Source organism: Triplophysa dalaica, chromosome 14 (genome assembly GCF_015846415.1).
Source record: "Triplophysa dalaica isolate WHDGS20190420 chromosome 14, ASM1584641v1, whole genome shotgun sequence".
NCBI classification, from domain to species: Eukaryota; Metazoa; Chordata; class Actinopteri; order Cypriniformes; family Nemacheilidae; genus Triplophysa; species Triplophysa dalaica.
The window spans coordinates 12,584,531-12,597,266 of record NC_079555.1 but is presented as its reverse complement, the minus strand read 5'-3'; the positions used below and the strand labels follow the sequence as shown (position 1 = coordinate 12,597,266).

Here is a 12,736-nt window from a genome sequence, read left to right as displayed (position 1 = left end):
TCATCAGGAATTTTGGTCAAGTGGCCAGACCTCTCACCGCGTTGACCTCCACCAAGGAACCGTTCAGGTGGAGCCAGGACGCTCAGGTAGCCTTTGACTTACTCAAGTCCCGTTTTGTCTCTGCACCTGTTCTGTCCGTTCCAGATCCTGCACTCCAGTTTATTGTCGAGGTTGACGCATTTGATATCGGGGTAGGTATAGTCTTATCTCAGCGATCCCCAGTGATGGGAAGGTGCATCCGTGCATCCGTTCTCCCACCGCCTTAGCCCTGCTGAGCGTAACTACGATATTGGCAACCGAGAACTGTTAGCGTTAAGACTGGCTCTGGGTGAGTGGCCCCACTGGCTGGAGGGGGCATCGCGGCCTTTCTTGGTCTGGACGGATCAAAAAAACCTGGAATAAATCCGTTAGGCCAAGAGGTTGAGCTCGCGACAGGCCCACTGGGCGCTCTTCTTTGGCCATTTCAACTTCACCGTCTCGTACCGGCCGGGTTCCAAAAACATCAAACCCGATGCTTTGTCTCGTGTGTTCGAACCCACAGAGAGGGAGTCCACGTCTGATGCCATCCTTCCCGAAGGGTTGGTGGTCGGGGCTCTCTTTTGGGGTATCGAACGTCAAGGGGTACAAGTGCCAGCAGAGTGTCCAGGGGGTCAATTGTTGGTGCCGGCCATGATGCTTACAGAAGTTCTTAGGTGGGGTCATTCATCCAGATTAGTCTGCCATCCAGGAAATCGGGGAACGTTGGCAGCAATTCGCCAACGTTTCTGGTGGCCATCCATGGTCAAGGATGTCAAACAGTTTGTGTCGGCCTCCTCCACATCTGCTCAATGCAAAACGCACAACAGCCCTCCCACTGGTCTGCTTTGTCCTTTGCCCATCCCCACCCGCCGTTGGTCACACATTGCCATTGATTTTGTCACCGACCTTCCCTGTTCCAATGGTAACACCGTGGTCCTCACGGTTGTGGACCGTTTCTCCAGAGGCTAGTGACTGATAATGAACGTGGACGAAGTGTAAGAATGAGAAAACGAGACGCCACCACCACCAGTTAATGCATGAAATACTTAAGATGAGATGAACACAAACTCACCGGATCGTGGGTGAAGCTTCATAATACCGTGATACTTAAGTGAAAGAACGTTTTGCAGTGTATATGTGGAAAATATACGACACCAGAAGTATATCCATGAAAAATATAGATAGTGTCTTGAGTTTGCTGAGCCTTGAGGGTTTAACTTCTGCTTTAATTTTTCCAAAACTCGGAGGCTAATTAACTAAATATGTGAATTAATTCCATCAAGGAATTTGTCGAGAATGACTTCCACACTGAAGTCCTGTCATGAGTACTTAGGCTTTAGGTTACGAGTGTATAGAAGATGCTAAATATACTTAATGTCATCATGATACTTGAATTAAGGCTGCTGGTATACAATGTCATATATGGAATGCATTTAATGTCTAAGGTTCGTAATCCTTTCTTGAAAGTCTTAATCGTTACGGGATCGCGGCCTGGTTTGGAACTTTCTTTCCAATGAAAGATTATTTACTTTTGTCCGCGAATAAACCATGAACATCAATGGAATAAAACAATATGAGACCATGCAGGCTTTATGTGACAGGCGATGATGAGAAAGAAATATCAGTACAGATTCCGGACTTCCCATTGTAGGATCTGGCCAGACCAAAGGTGACCATTTGGGGCATCGTAAAACACCCTGACCTCTCAGCAGGGGTCTTACCGGCGCCAGCAAGTCTGCTCCAACTGCCCTCTCTTAAGCATCAAACATTTGGTCAGGATAGTTTCTAACACCTCCCTTTGACTTAAAAGGACGATAGACCATATGGCCTAAAAGGAGTGTGGCCTATGTTTTCATCTCCTCTTAAAATTGTCTATCTTTTCCCTTAATCACAAAAAGAATGGTCTAAATGGATATACCTCTATATCTTCACATTATATGTTTGTCCCCATGTTATTCGGCCTCGCCAATAACCTCAAAAGCATATGTGTTTAGTTGTATTCTGTTTATATTTTCATTCTTGTACAAACTTCAGGCAAATGTACTTATAATCCTGGCATCAAAGGAACCAATGCAAGTATAGAAACGATATTCTAAACAGCTGCGTTTAAGCCGTAACCACTTTTACTAGGAGATTTTCCTCGATGGTTCATGCAGATGTGAATAGCTGTTTGTAATACTGCCACCCTTTTGTTCGTTAATCTCTTACCTTTCTTTACTGGTTTTATGTTTCATGTTACGTTATATCTAGTTAGTTGTTATGTTTCTCATTTTAGTATAGTCAATAAACCCGCATTTGTTATCTACAATCGAATTGTTGCTGTGACTCTTTATCACGTATTAACGTCACTTAAACTGCTTGATTTCGTTATAATTTCTGGAGCGGTATGTGTACTACAGTAAGAGTGTTATATTTCCAAGGCCCGTAAAGTAATATTTCTTAGATTTGATATACGATCTGCTGATCACTTGGTGGACGAGTGAATCTAGTTTGTCGCTATTATTAGGTCTGCTGAATCCTAAAAAAAGTGTATAAAATAGGTATAGTTTATCATCATTAATTATCTGTATTTTACTGTGATCAAACTCATAGTTCCCCGAAATACACTACACCATTTTGAAGTACCAACTCCTGCCATCAGGATAGACTGAGAATACCAAGTGTAAAACAATAAGACTTCGTTTCCGTTCCTGCCTCGATAAATGTTGGATTTTACCAGGGACAAAGGGGGGGGGCATCTGATGATCTTACTTGAAGCATCCTCGATCCACTTTGGACAGATACGAGGTTCATGTTCTTGACTGTCACCTAAAATGAGAGGTGTGTTAACATCATTTGGCACCACACAGGCCCATTGGTGTATAACGTCGGATCACTCTCGTTGTGTTTCGAGGTCTGGCAACCGCAACTGCAGAGTTATGTTTTCTTTTTGGCCTACCGGATTTGTGCCAAACTGTTTTGGCTACCTCGGCAGGCATGACATGTGGAATTACGGTACCTTAACCACAAATCATGCATACACATTGTATAACATCGAAACAAACGATAAAGTTCGTTCCAGCAGTGTCATATCACCCCTTTAAATTATCTCTGTCTTCACAACGACTGAATAAGCAAACTAAACTGATTGCCCAAATAACGCAAACAAGACGAAAACAGATGAAGCAGCGAATGCAATTAGCGCAACCGCTGTAACCATTCTTTGCTCATGCAACAATATATATATATATATATTCGTTTAACAGTGAAAATGCGTGCTGCGCAAACATGGATTCTCTGGTAAAGAGAAAACTTTGGGTAAACTGCACCCAAATGAGCTGGACAGCATGGGGATAAAGTCCCCATTCTCCGCGGAGCATGACCTGCCAAGAGAGCACATTGACTGTCAGGTCAAGGTTGCCCGGGATATGAGTGGCCCGCAGGGATTCCACCAGCTGTTGACTCCAGACGAGGAGGCGTTGGGCGAGTTGTAAACCCTATTCAGTCTCAATACATGGTCGATAGACCGACGGAAAGGGAACTTAACTTCCGGCAGACCTATTCATATAAATAATCTATAAAATAAATTGTTATATTACTAGCCACCAGTGTTGGGCAGTAACGCGTTACTAGTAACGCATTACTGTAACGCAGTTACTTTTGACAGTAACTAGTATTCTAACACATTACTTTTTAAATAAAAACTCTGTTACCATTACAATATGGTGCGTTTGTCCGCTACTTTTTTATTTATTAATTCATTTTGGCTGAAGTGTAGCCTAAAGCCTAACCTGTTTACAGCGGTGACGCATTGTGGGAAGAAGAAGACGCATGTGGGCGTGTTTGCATTTATTCAAGTATGTGCGGCGGTCATGGCGAGTCAAGACGAGAGCAAGACGAGTTTCTCAAAGTGGAAATATGCTCATTATTTCACTTTAGTTGAGCATAAAGACAAAAACATTTTAGTCAAATGTAAGCTGTGTCTTTCTGGTTCGAAGGTCCTATCTACTGTGATAAACAGCAACTCCAATCTGTCGAAGCACCTCCGGAAACTACATGCCTCGACGAAGCTAGAAGCAAACCCGTTGTCGGTACGTAGACACACTCGAAGTGAGTCAAGCTCCTCCAGCCAAACAACAGCGACTAGATTTTAACCGGACTGTTAGCCAGGGACATTCATTGCTAGTAAACACTTTTTGTTGTTTCAAATAAATAAGCACACATTTGTTACTAAAAATATTTGTTTGTTAAAAATATTGGTTTGTTTAGTAGCCACAGTGACATTTCTGATATATTTTAGAACACTAATTTTATTTAAATGCATTATGTTGTATTGCTAGGAAAAATGCTGTTTTTTTGTTTGTTTTTATACAACTGCAGATTTTGCACTTTGAATACACACAGCTTACTTTACATAAGTTGGTGACATGCAACTCTTAATTGTGGTTAGGTTGAAAATTGCATAATTGCATAATAGCATTTTTTAATGCGGAGTTTCTCCAAATTTATTCTGAATCATAATTCAGATTGCTTTCATTTAATTATTTCAAAATGTTTTGTTATGTTGTACATTGTTGATAGTTTTCATACTTAAGCTGTGAAAGGAACATTTAAAGGGCTGAACACAACAGCTTTTATGATGCAGAAGCCACTTTAGTTTTTTTATTTTTGATTCTGAATATATTATTTAGCCTGTTTTGTGTTATTTATCACAGAAATCCTTGTGATATTTTCAGTTTGTGCTGGTCTGACTTAAAATGGTCGGAAATAAAATAGTGTTCAAAAATTACTGTGTTCAAGTCAGTTTTGTGTTTGTATAGACCATAACGCATAAAAGAGCATTAATGGGAACAATCTTTAAAAAAATAACTAAAAAAATACTTTTACCAGGAATGCATTACTTTTTTTAATTGAGTTACTTTTTGAATGAAGTAACTAGTTACTATTTCTTAGTAACTAGCACAACACTGCTAGCCACTAGCCAGACTGAGAACCAAAATCAGACCTGAAGTCAACTTTAGGCCAAGCGCCCATAGTTACTTTAGTAAAGCTATGTTTTTTGCCTACAGTAATCAATACATAAAAAACATTAATACTTTTACCATAAAACAACATAGTTAATTTCCATGAGGGTAATTACAAGTACACTTTTGACTGTATTATTTGTGTCCCTTTCAAAAATCCTCTTGAGAAATTTTGTAAATTGTTTCCTTGAAATGTACACAAAAATGCTTTGCTTTAAAGCAAACTAGGTGTTTGTCAGAAAGTGTACATCACCTTTTTCGGCTAGTGATGAGATAGAAGAAAAAAAGATGTTGCAATCATGCCCTGCCCCTATGAGTTCATTGGCCTCACTCTTAATCATTCATCCATATTAATTTTGTTTATAAAAGTGTCAATTGGTTATTTGTTCAATTGGATTCAACAGCTACTCTTTAGATTAATGTTTGGGATGCTGATCTTTCTATACACACTGCTGCTTTTCTATTATTCTTATGCAAAGGCAGAAAAAACTCTTTGCAGAGTAATGGGAGACCCTAAATACCCGCTTCTTTATAAGGATGGAGACATAACTATTGGAGGACTGTTTGCAATCCACAGGCAAGAAACACTGTCTTCATTTGAGTTCACAAAAAAACCTCAGCTTCTGTCATGCTCCAGGTTTGTTTCTTTCAAAACTTTTAATAAAACATTAGAGGCAGACAATGTATTACAAAAAACATCTGTTCATGTTTTTTTTCATGTGTACGAAATTCTTAAAATATCAGAACGAATATGTTTCCACATTTTTTAGCGTAATGGTTTAATATTTTCACAGTGTGAATCTAAGAGATTTTCGGATGGCTCAAATCATGACCTTCGCCATTGATGAGATTAACAAAAGTGGAACATTGCTCCCAAATATTTCTATTGGCTACAGAATCTATGATACCTGTGGTTCAAGACTGTCTTCTATGAGTGCAAATATGGCAGTGATGAATGGACAGGAGTTTGCAGGAGAGGAAAAATGCAATGGAGAGACTCCTATACATGCTATAATTGGAGATACAGAGTCTTCAACCACAGTGACTTTGTCAAGAACCACAGGACCTTTTAAAATTCCAGTGGTAAGAGGAATTGAAAGTAAACATAATTTTACACTCAACAAACTGATGTCTACTTTAATGTGTCCTATGTTTCTATTTTTCAGATAAGTCCATTAGCTGCATGTGAATGTCTTAGTAATAGGAAAGATTACCCTTCGTTCTTTAGAACTATTGCCAGTGATTATCACTACAGTGAAGCACTTGCATACATAGTCAAACACTTCGGCTGGTCTTGGATTGGAGCTGTGAACAGTGACAATGACTATGGAAATTATGGAATGGCCACATTCCTGAAAATAGTCCAGGAGGAAGGCATTTGTGTAGAGTACTCTGTGAAATTCTACAGAACAGAACCTGAAAGAATAAAAAAAGTAGTAGAAGTGATAAAACAAGGAACTGCAAAAGTTATTGTTGCATTTATTTCCTTTCTTGATATGGGATTACTAATTGACCAGTTAAGTATTCAGAATATTACAGGTTTCCAAATAATTGGTTCAGAAGCATGGATAACTGCAAAAGATTACATCACTCCAAGAAGCTTTCGTGTGCTGGGTGGATCACTTGGATTTGCTATAAAAAAAATCCATATTGAAGGATTTTCAGATTATGTTATCAAAGCATTCTGGGACACAGCTTTACCATGCTCAAATAGAAAAGAGAATCCATCTCTAGCTGAATTAAATTGTATCAGAAATCAAGATCTCCTTTTGCTGAAAAATTACAATAAAGATGTACCTGACCAACGATATTCAAGTAATGTCTACAAAGCAGTGTATGCTGTGGGTTATGCACTACACAATCTGCTCAAATGCAAAGAACAAGAAGAATGCAAGAAAAGCCTCCCAATACAACCACATCAGGTAAACATACAAATAAAATATTTAAATATATTGAGAGTGCTAGGCATAGAGAAGAAACCCTTATTCTTCAGAGTATTAAGTAATGACATTTCAAATAATTCTTTACCCTAGGTTGTTGAGTGTCTGAAAAATGTCAATTTCACAATAAAGACAGGAGATCATGTGTGGTTTAATAGCACTGGTGCCACTTTACCCCAGTATGATCTTTTAAACTGGCAGAAGGACTCTGATGGATCATTCCAGTTTAAAACAGTGGGTTACTACGATGCCTCACTGACCCCAGACAAGCGCTTTGTTCCAGACACTAAAAACATAATCTGGGCTGAAGGACAGCTGCAGGTAAAATACATTTTAGTTATTTTTCAATCAAGGTTCAATGAAACTGGTACAGAATTTACAAAAATTAGTCCTTAGCATATATTTACCAGTTTAAAGAACAATGGCAATCCTTTCTTTGTTAAAAGCTTTGCATTTGCCCCTTGTTTTATGACATATAATGTTGTTTTCTTTACACTACACTTTTTACATTTAAACCTTGGCCTGTGTGAGCCTAATGATTCAAAAGATGTTATGTCTAGAAATATGCAGCATACATTACTTAAAAAAGGTACCATAATATTTGCATGTTCAAACCATGCAATGCTTCTAAACTGAATTCTTCAAAAATATTGCAGTCTGTTGAGACTTGACATGTATTAAATATTGTATATTGTTGTTTTTCCTGCAGAAGCCGAGGTCTGTGTGCAGTGAGAGTTGTCCACCAGGCACTAGGAAGGCTGGACAGAAAGGACGACCTGTCTGCTGTTATGACTGTATTCCATGTGCAGATGGAGAAATCAGTAATGAGACAGGTAAACTTCAGCCCAAATCAAAGATTCAAAGAAAACTGGTTAGCTGCTCTTTTTGTGTTCTCCTTCTACTGTTTAGGATGCAGTTTCTTAGAAAAGGAGTAAATAAATAAAAAAGTTTCCATTTGTTTCTAACTATAGACAATCTCTTTCCAGATTCAAATAACTGCATGCAGTGTCGAGGGGAATACTGGTCTAATTCTGAAAAAGATAAATGTGTGTTAAAGGCTGTAGAGTTTCTGTCATACACAGAAGTTATGGGTATAGTGCTAGTCTTTTTCTCACTGTTTGGTGTAGGAATAACTGTTCTGGTCGCAGTTCTGTTTTACAGTAAGAAGGACACCCCCATAGTAAAAGCCAACAACTCAGAGCTGAGCTTCCTGCTGCTCTTCTCATTGACTCTGTGTTTTCTCTGTTCACTAACTTTCATTGGTCGCCCCACTGAGTGGTCCTGTATGTTACGTCACACAGCGTTTGGGATCACTTTTGTCCTCTGTATATCTTGTGTTCTGGGGAAAACAATAGTTGTGTTAATGGCCTTCAAGGCCACACTTCCAGGAAGTAATGTCATGAAATGGTTTGGGCCCCCACAACAAAGACTCAGTGTTCTTGCCTTTACACTTATACAGGTTCTCATCTGTGTGCTTTGGCTAACAATATCTCCCCCTTTTCCCTACAAAAATATGGAATATTATAAAGAGAAGATCATTCTTGAGTGCAGTCTGGGTTCTATTGTAGGTTTCTGGGCTGTAATGGGCTATATTGGTCTATTGGCTCTCTTGTGCTTCATTCTAGCTTTTCTGGCTCGGACACTGCCTGATAACTTCAATGAAGCTAAATTCATCACATTCAGTATGCTCATATTCTGTGCTGTTTGGATCACATTTATTCCATCTTATGTCAGTTCTCCAGGAAAATTTACTGTAGCTGTTGAGATATTTGCTATTTTAGCCTCAAGCTTTGGTTTATTATTCTGCATATTTGCACCTAAATGTTACGTCATCCTGTTTAAGCCTGAACAAAATACAAAACATGATTTGATTGGAAAAACAAAAACAAAGTACTGTTGAGAACACTGTTGATGATACAGTTACTTGTAAGAATTATTGTTGCAGTGTAACTGTGGCCTTATTTGTTGACCGCATGTAAACAATTTCTTAAAGACTGTTCCACATGTACATTATTTGTTTATTTCATTGACCAAGCTGAAAAATGTAGTTTTAACTCTTTTCAATAAACACTTAAAGAGTTTTTTTTAATGATTTTTTCTTTATAATGCAGCATCCTTGAAAATACATATTTGTTGTTTTGGCTGAGTGTATAGAGGTTATCCAACACTTTAATCCAACACTTTGAAGATCACTGGATAATATATAAAGTATACACATCAAACACATGCAATAACGTAGAGTTAACTTTTAACTGAAACAGTGGTATAAATGCATTAGGACTAACTAAAATGACTAAACGTTAAACATGTAAATATAAGTTTGAGTGCAGAAACCTAATTAAAACCTTTTCACTGTCTGTGGCCATTTTTGACCATACATGTAAACATGCATTATCCAAACGAAAGTGCTTATAATTCATGCTAATTCATCCTAAATGAAATTTCATCCAAAGACTGTTCATTGTTCACTTCCTTTTTTATTCACATAAAATCACACGTCACCAACTGCCAGTTGGCCTATGTTTATATGACAATGTATATATGCCAGCAGAAATAGTAGAAATCGTTTTTAAAAACATTGTTAAAATCCGCAAAAACAAGTACAAACGTTCTATTATGCATGCCAGTACAGTAGCTGACAATGTTACTTTGTACCTGTGCACATAGACATGCAGTTTAATCCAAACATGCTTTTAAATACCCTTTGTCAGCATATGTGTGTGTTTAGATTTTGGCAAATTTAATTGATTGATTTTTCTGTCATCACTGCTGCTACGTGAATGTGATGCGTCACATCACTACAGAGACCAAGGCGTTATTAAAGGCAGCATAGATGTATAATTTATTAGCTGAAGTTGCGATTTTCTAGGCAGATATGATTAGGAACTATACTCCCATTGCGGCGACTTAATCAAGGCTTGTTGCTGCCGTAACATGGCCGAAGCAGGCGCAGTGATATCAAAAAGTTTAAGATTAACCGAAAAGTCTCTAAATGTCGCCAGATAACACCAGACACTAATTTGCATACAATTGATGTTATCGTGTAGTATCTGACAGGCTAAGTGCTTCTGGGATCTCATTTATAAACGTTAGTATGAACAAAATGGGGCTTACAATGTGCATAAGCCACTTCCATGCAAAGTTTGTGATCTATTAAAAATAAACCTTACAGGTAAATCTGCGCACCTGTAAGCAAACTCTGACCCATGTGTTCTGGAGACAAGGGTTGACACAAATGGACAGTTAGTGAACTCAAGTTAGATTGCAGAAAGTGAGCGAGTGTGATAAAAAAGATTTTAAGCATTTAAGCCTAACAACACATTTAATTTCACCTCATATCCGTGAAAGATCCACATTATCATGATGATTAAATCTGCAGAGATGTTAGCGCTTGTATTAAGTGATAATTGATTCACGCACCTTCTCGAAAAATCAAAATCTCCAATTTCCTGTGGCTCAGTGGTTAGAGCATGTCACTAGCAATGCCAAGGTCATTGGTTCGTTCCCAGAGGATTGCACATAATCAGAAACAAATGTATAATACAAGCCATGTAAGTCAATTTGGATAAAAGCGTCTGCCAAATACGTAAATGTATTAAATAAACATTAAATCAGCGCTGCCCCACCATCACATTTTGAGCCCATGAGGAGGAGAGGATCCGAATAGGGACAGCATCAAATACGATAAATGTAGAACACCGTGTTATTAAATAGTAAATATATTTTGTTTATATACTGTGCATAATCATCGAATGTCATAGTCTTAAAATACCACCATTATTCATTCTCAAAATTGTTCCTCTTTATGTTCTCGTTATAGGTCATGTATTCATAGTCCACGCCCATGCTGCTCCACAAGATGGAGCCCAGAGGGTGACCCAGAGGCTTTCATTGAACTGTTTGAGAGGTTGCGGGCTGGCTCTACAGCTACCAGTCCCAAGCCTCCACGTCTATGTGGACCTCTGGAAAGCGTTCCTCCAGCGGGTCGGCCTCACACCGGAGCAGCAGCGCCAGAGGTTTCGGTTGCTGGAGCTAGGGGAATGTGGCCAACCATTTGTGTTCACGCCGCAGCTCCGGGAAGCCTGCCGCAAATGGCTGGTGGATGACGACAGCAACGTCGATACCAACCTGGAAAAGGTGGTACTGGAGAACTTTGTGCCACCGGTCTCCACCCTTCTCGTCCCTCTGCCCTCTTCTTGCCAATCCCTTGGTCCACTTCCTGCCACAGAGGCAGGCCGGTACGGTGATCCAGATCCCTGACTCCCCACGGGCTGCCCTCGATCAAGCTGGCCTGTACCAAATACCTGTGGGCACAAATGGAGGTACCTATAAGGCCTAAGTGTATTCAAGCTGTAACCAAACCTCAATTCTCCCAGGCCTGATTCAATCTACAGCGTGGGATATGAGCCGCAAGGTTAGGGTAAGGTGTGTTTATGGAGATGTGGTTAATTATCCCTTGGTGACCCTGGCGATACAATTCAGGGGTACAAACCATAAGGTGGAGTTGGCGCACCTCCGGCATTTTGTTTAATTATTGGGGCATTTAGGTGCGGATGTATCTGGGTGTGAACAAAAGCAGCGGTAGGGGTCTGTGGCGCAACCTGGAGAGGCAGTGTCAGGACCATCAAGGTCAGATTCAGGGGAACGGAGCACGATTCATAGGGAAAATCCCTCATGCAATGATATTCCCCTGGAGCAGTCTCAAGATCAGTCGCTTGAACAGGTCCTCACGATCAATGGACAGCCTCTCCAACCCACGCAACCACCCACCTATCAATACTTTGCCATTATAAAGGACAGGTTGTATCGAGTGACCCAAGACTCTCAATCAAAGGAAGATACATCAGAATTGGTCATATCAAGGAGCCACCAGGGAAATGCTTTTCCAGGCGACTTATTCAAATCTTATGTATCTTCCTTTGATTGAGAGTCTTGGGTGCTCAGCAATGGTGCTCAGCAATATTTCCACAAAAAACGTAGAGGACGCCCTGTTCTCGTTAATCTGTGTGGGAATCCCCAAAGAGGTTCTCACGGATCAAGACACAACGTTCATGACCCTGGACACTCCACGAACTGTATTGTTTATTGTGGCTTAAAACGATTTGTACCAGTGTCTACTATCTTGGTTGTTTTTAGTTCTATCATTAAAGTTACATTCATTGAAGATCTCCCTGACGGTGGCACAAACTGTTACAGAAGACAAGATCCCTACATGGATTACCGCTATATCTTCTCTCCAGAGGCCATCCTGCTGGATATGAAACAGGATGGCCAGCCTCTGGAGAGTTAGGTGGAGGAGTTTGTTGGATTGGGTGACTGGGTGAGTTGGAGCCATCCCATGCATAACCGTTCCCTACTGGGGCACCAGCACCGGCAAGATGCCGCTTCTGCTTCCCGGAACTTAGTGAACATTCCCCTCATGAACTACTCCATGAGTTTGACGTACTCTTCCAGTCGCCATCAGCCCCAGCTCTCCATCTCGGCCATGGCCTATCAAAATAAGAGTGCTTAAATAGTATGTTGCTTAAACCTCATTTGTCTGCCAATCACACCTAACCTGGGACCAACAGCAGATAGGTTATTCAACCTGCCACAATTGTATTTTGGGTTCTCTTGAATTCAGTTGTATTCAGTAAATATATGTGATTGCATTCCTACGTGTCTCTGGTCTGTGGCTGTCCCTGACAACAATCTACTTGTGGAAGTTGTGGCCAAGTGATTAGAGTGTCGGACTCATAACCAGAAGGTCACCGGTTCGACTCTCAGGGCCAGCAG

The 12,736-nt window shown here is 40.0% G+C and overlaps 2 protein-coding genes across 2 annotated transcripts in view; one reads left to right on the top strand and one right to left on the bottom strand.

Moving 5' to 3' along the window:
• Positions 1 to 12,736, bottom strand: part of LOC130435844 (uncharacterized) — a 476,195-nt gene that overhangs the window by 326,085 nt on the left and 137,374 nt on the right. The window lies entirely within an intron of this gene.
• LOC130435975 (extracellular calcium-sensing receptor-like) lies at positions 5,450 to 11,221 on the top strand. The gene is made up of 7 exons (XM_056766870.1): positions 5,450 to 5,658; positions 5,816 to 6,104; positions 6,188 to 6,943; positions 7,055 to 7,282; positions 7,671 to 7,794; positions 7,948 to 8,856; positions 10,782 to 11,221. The coding sequence occupies exons 1-7, from the start codon at positions 5,450 to 5,452 to the stop codon at positions 11,219 to 11,221; spliced, it is 2,955 nt and encodes a 984-aa protein (XP_056622848.1).

Excerpts from the sequence above, each read along its gene's own strand:
- LOC130435975 (XM_056766870.1), top strand. The coding sequence starts at position 5,450 with ATGCTGATCTTTCTATACACACTGCTGCTTTTCTATTATTCTTATGCA. Across the intron at positions 6,105-6,187 it reads GACCTTTTAAAATTCCAGTG|ATAAGTCCATTAGCTGCATG; the intron begins GTAAGAGGAATT and ends TCTATTTTTCAG. Across the intron at positions 6,944-7,054 it reads TCCCAATACAACCACATCAG|GTTGTTGAGTGTCTGAAAAA; the intron begins GTAAACATACAA and ends TCTTTACCCTAG.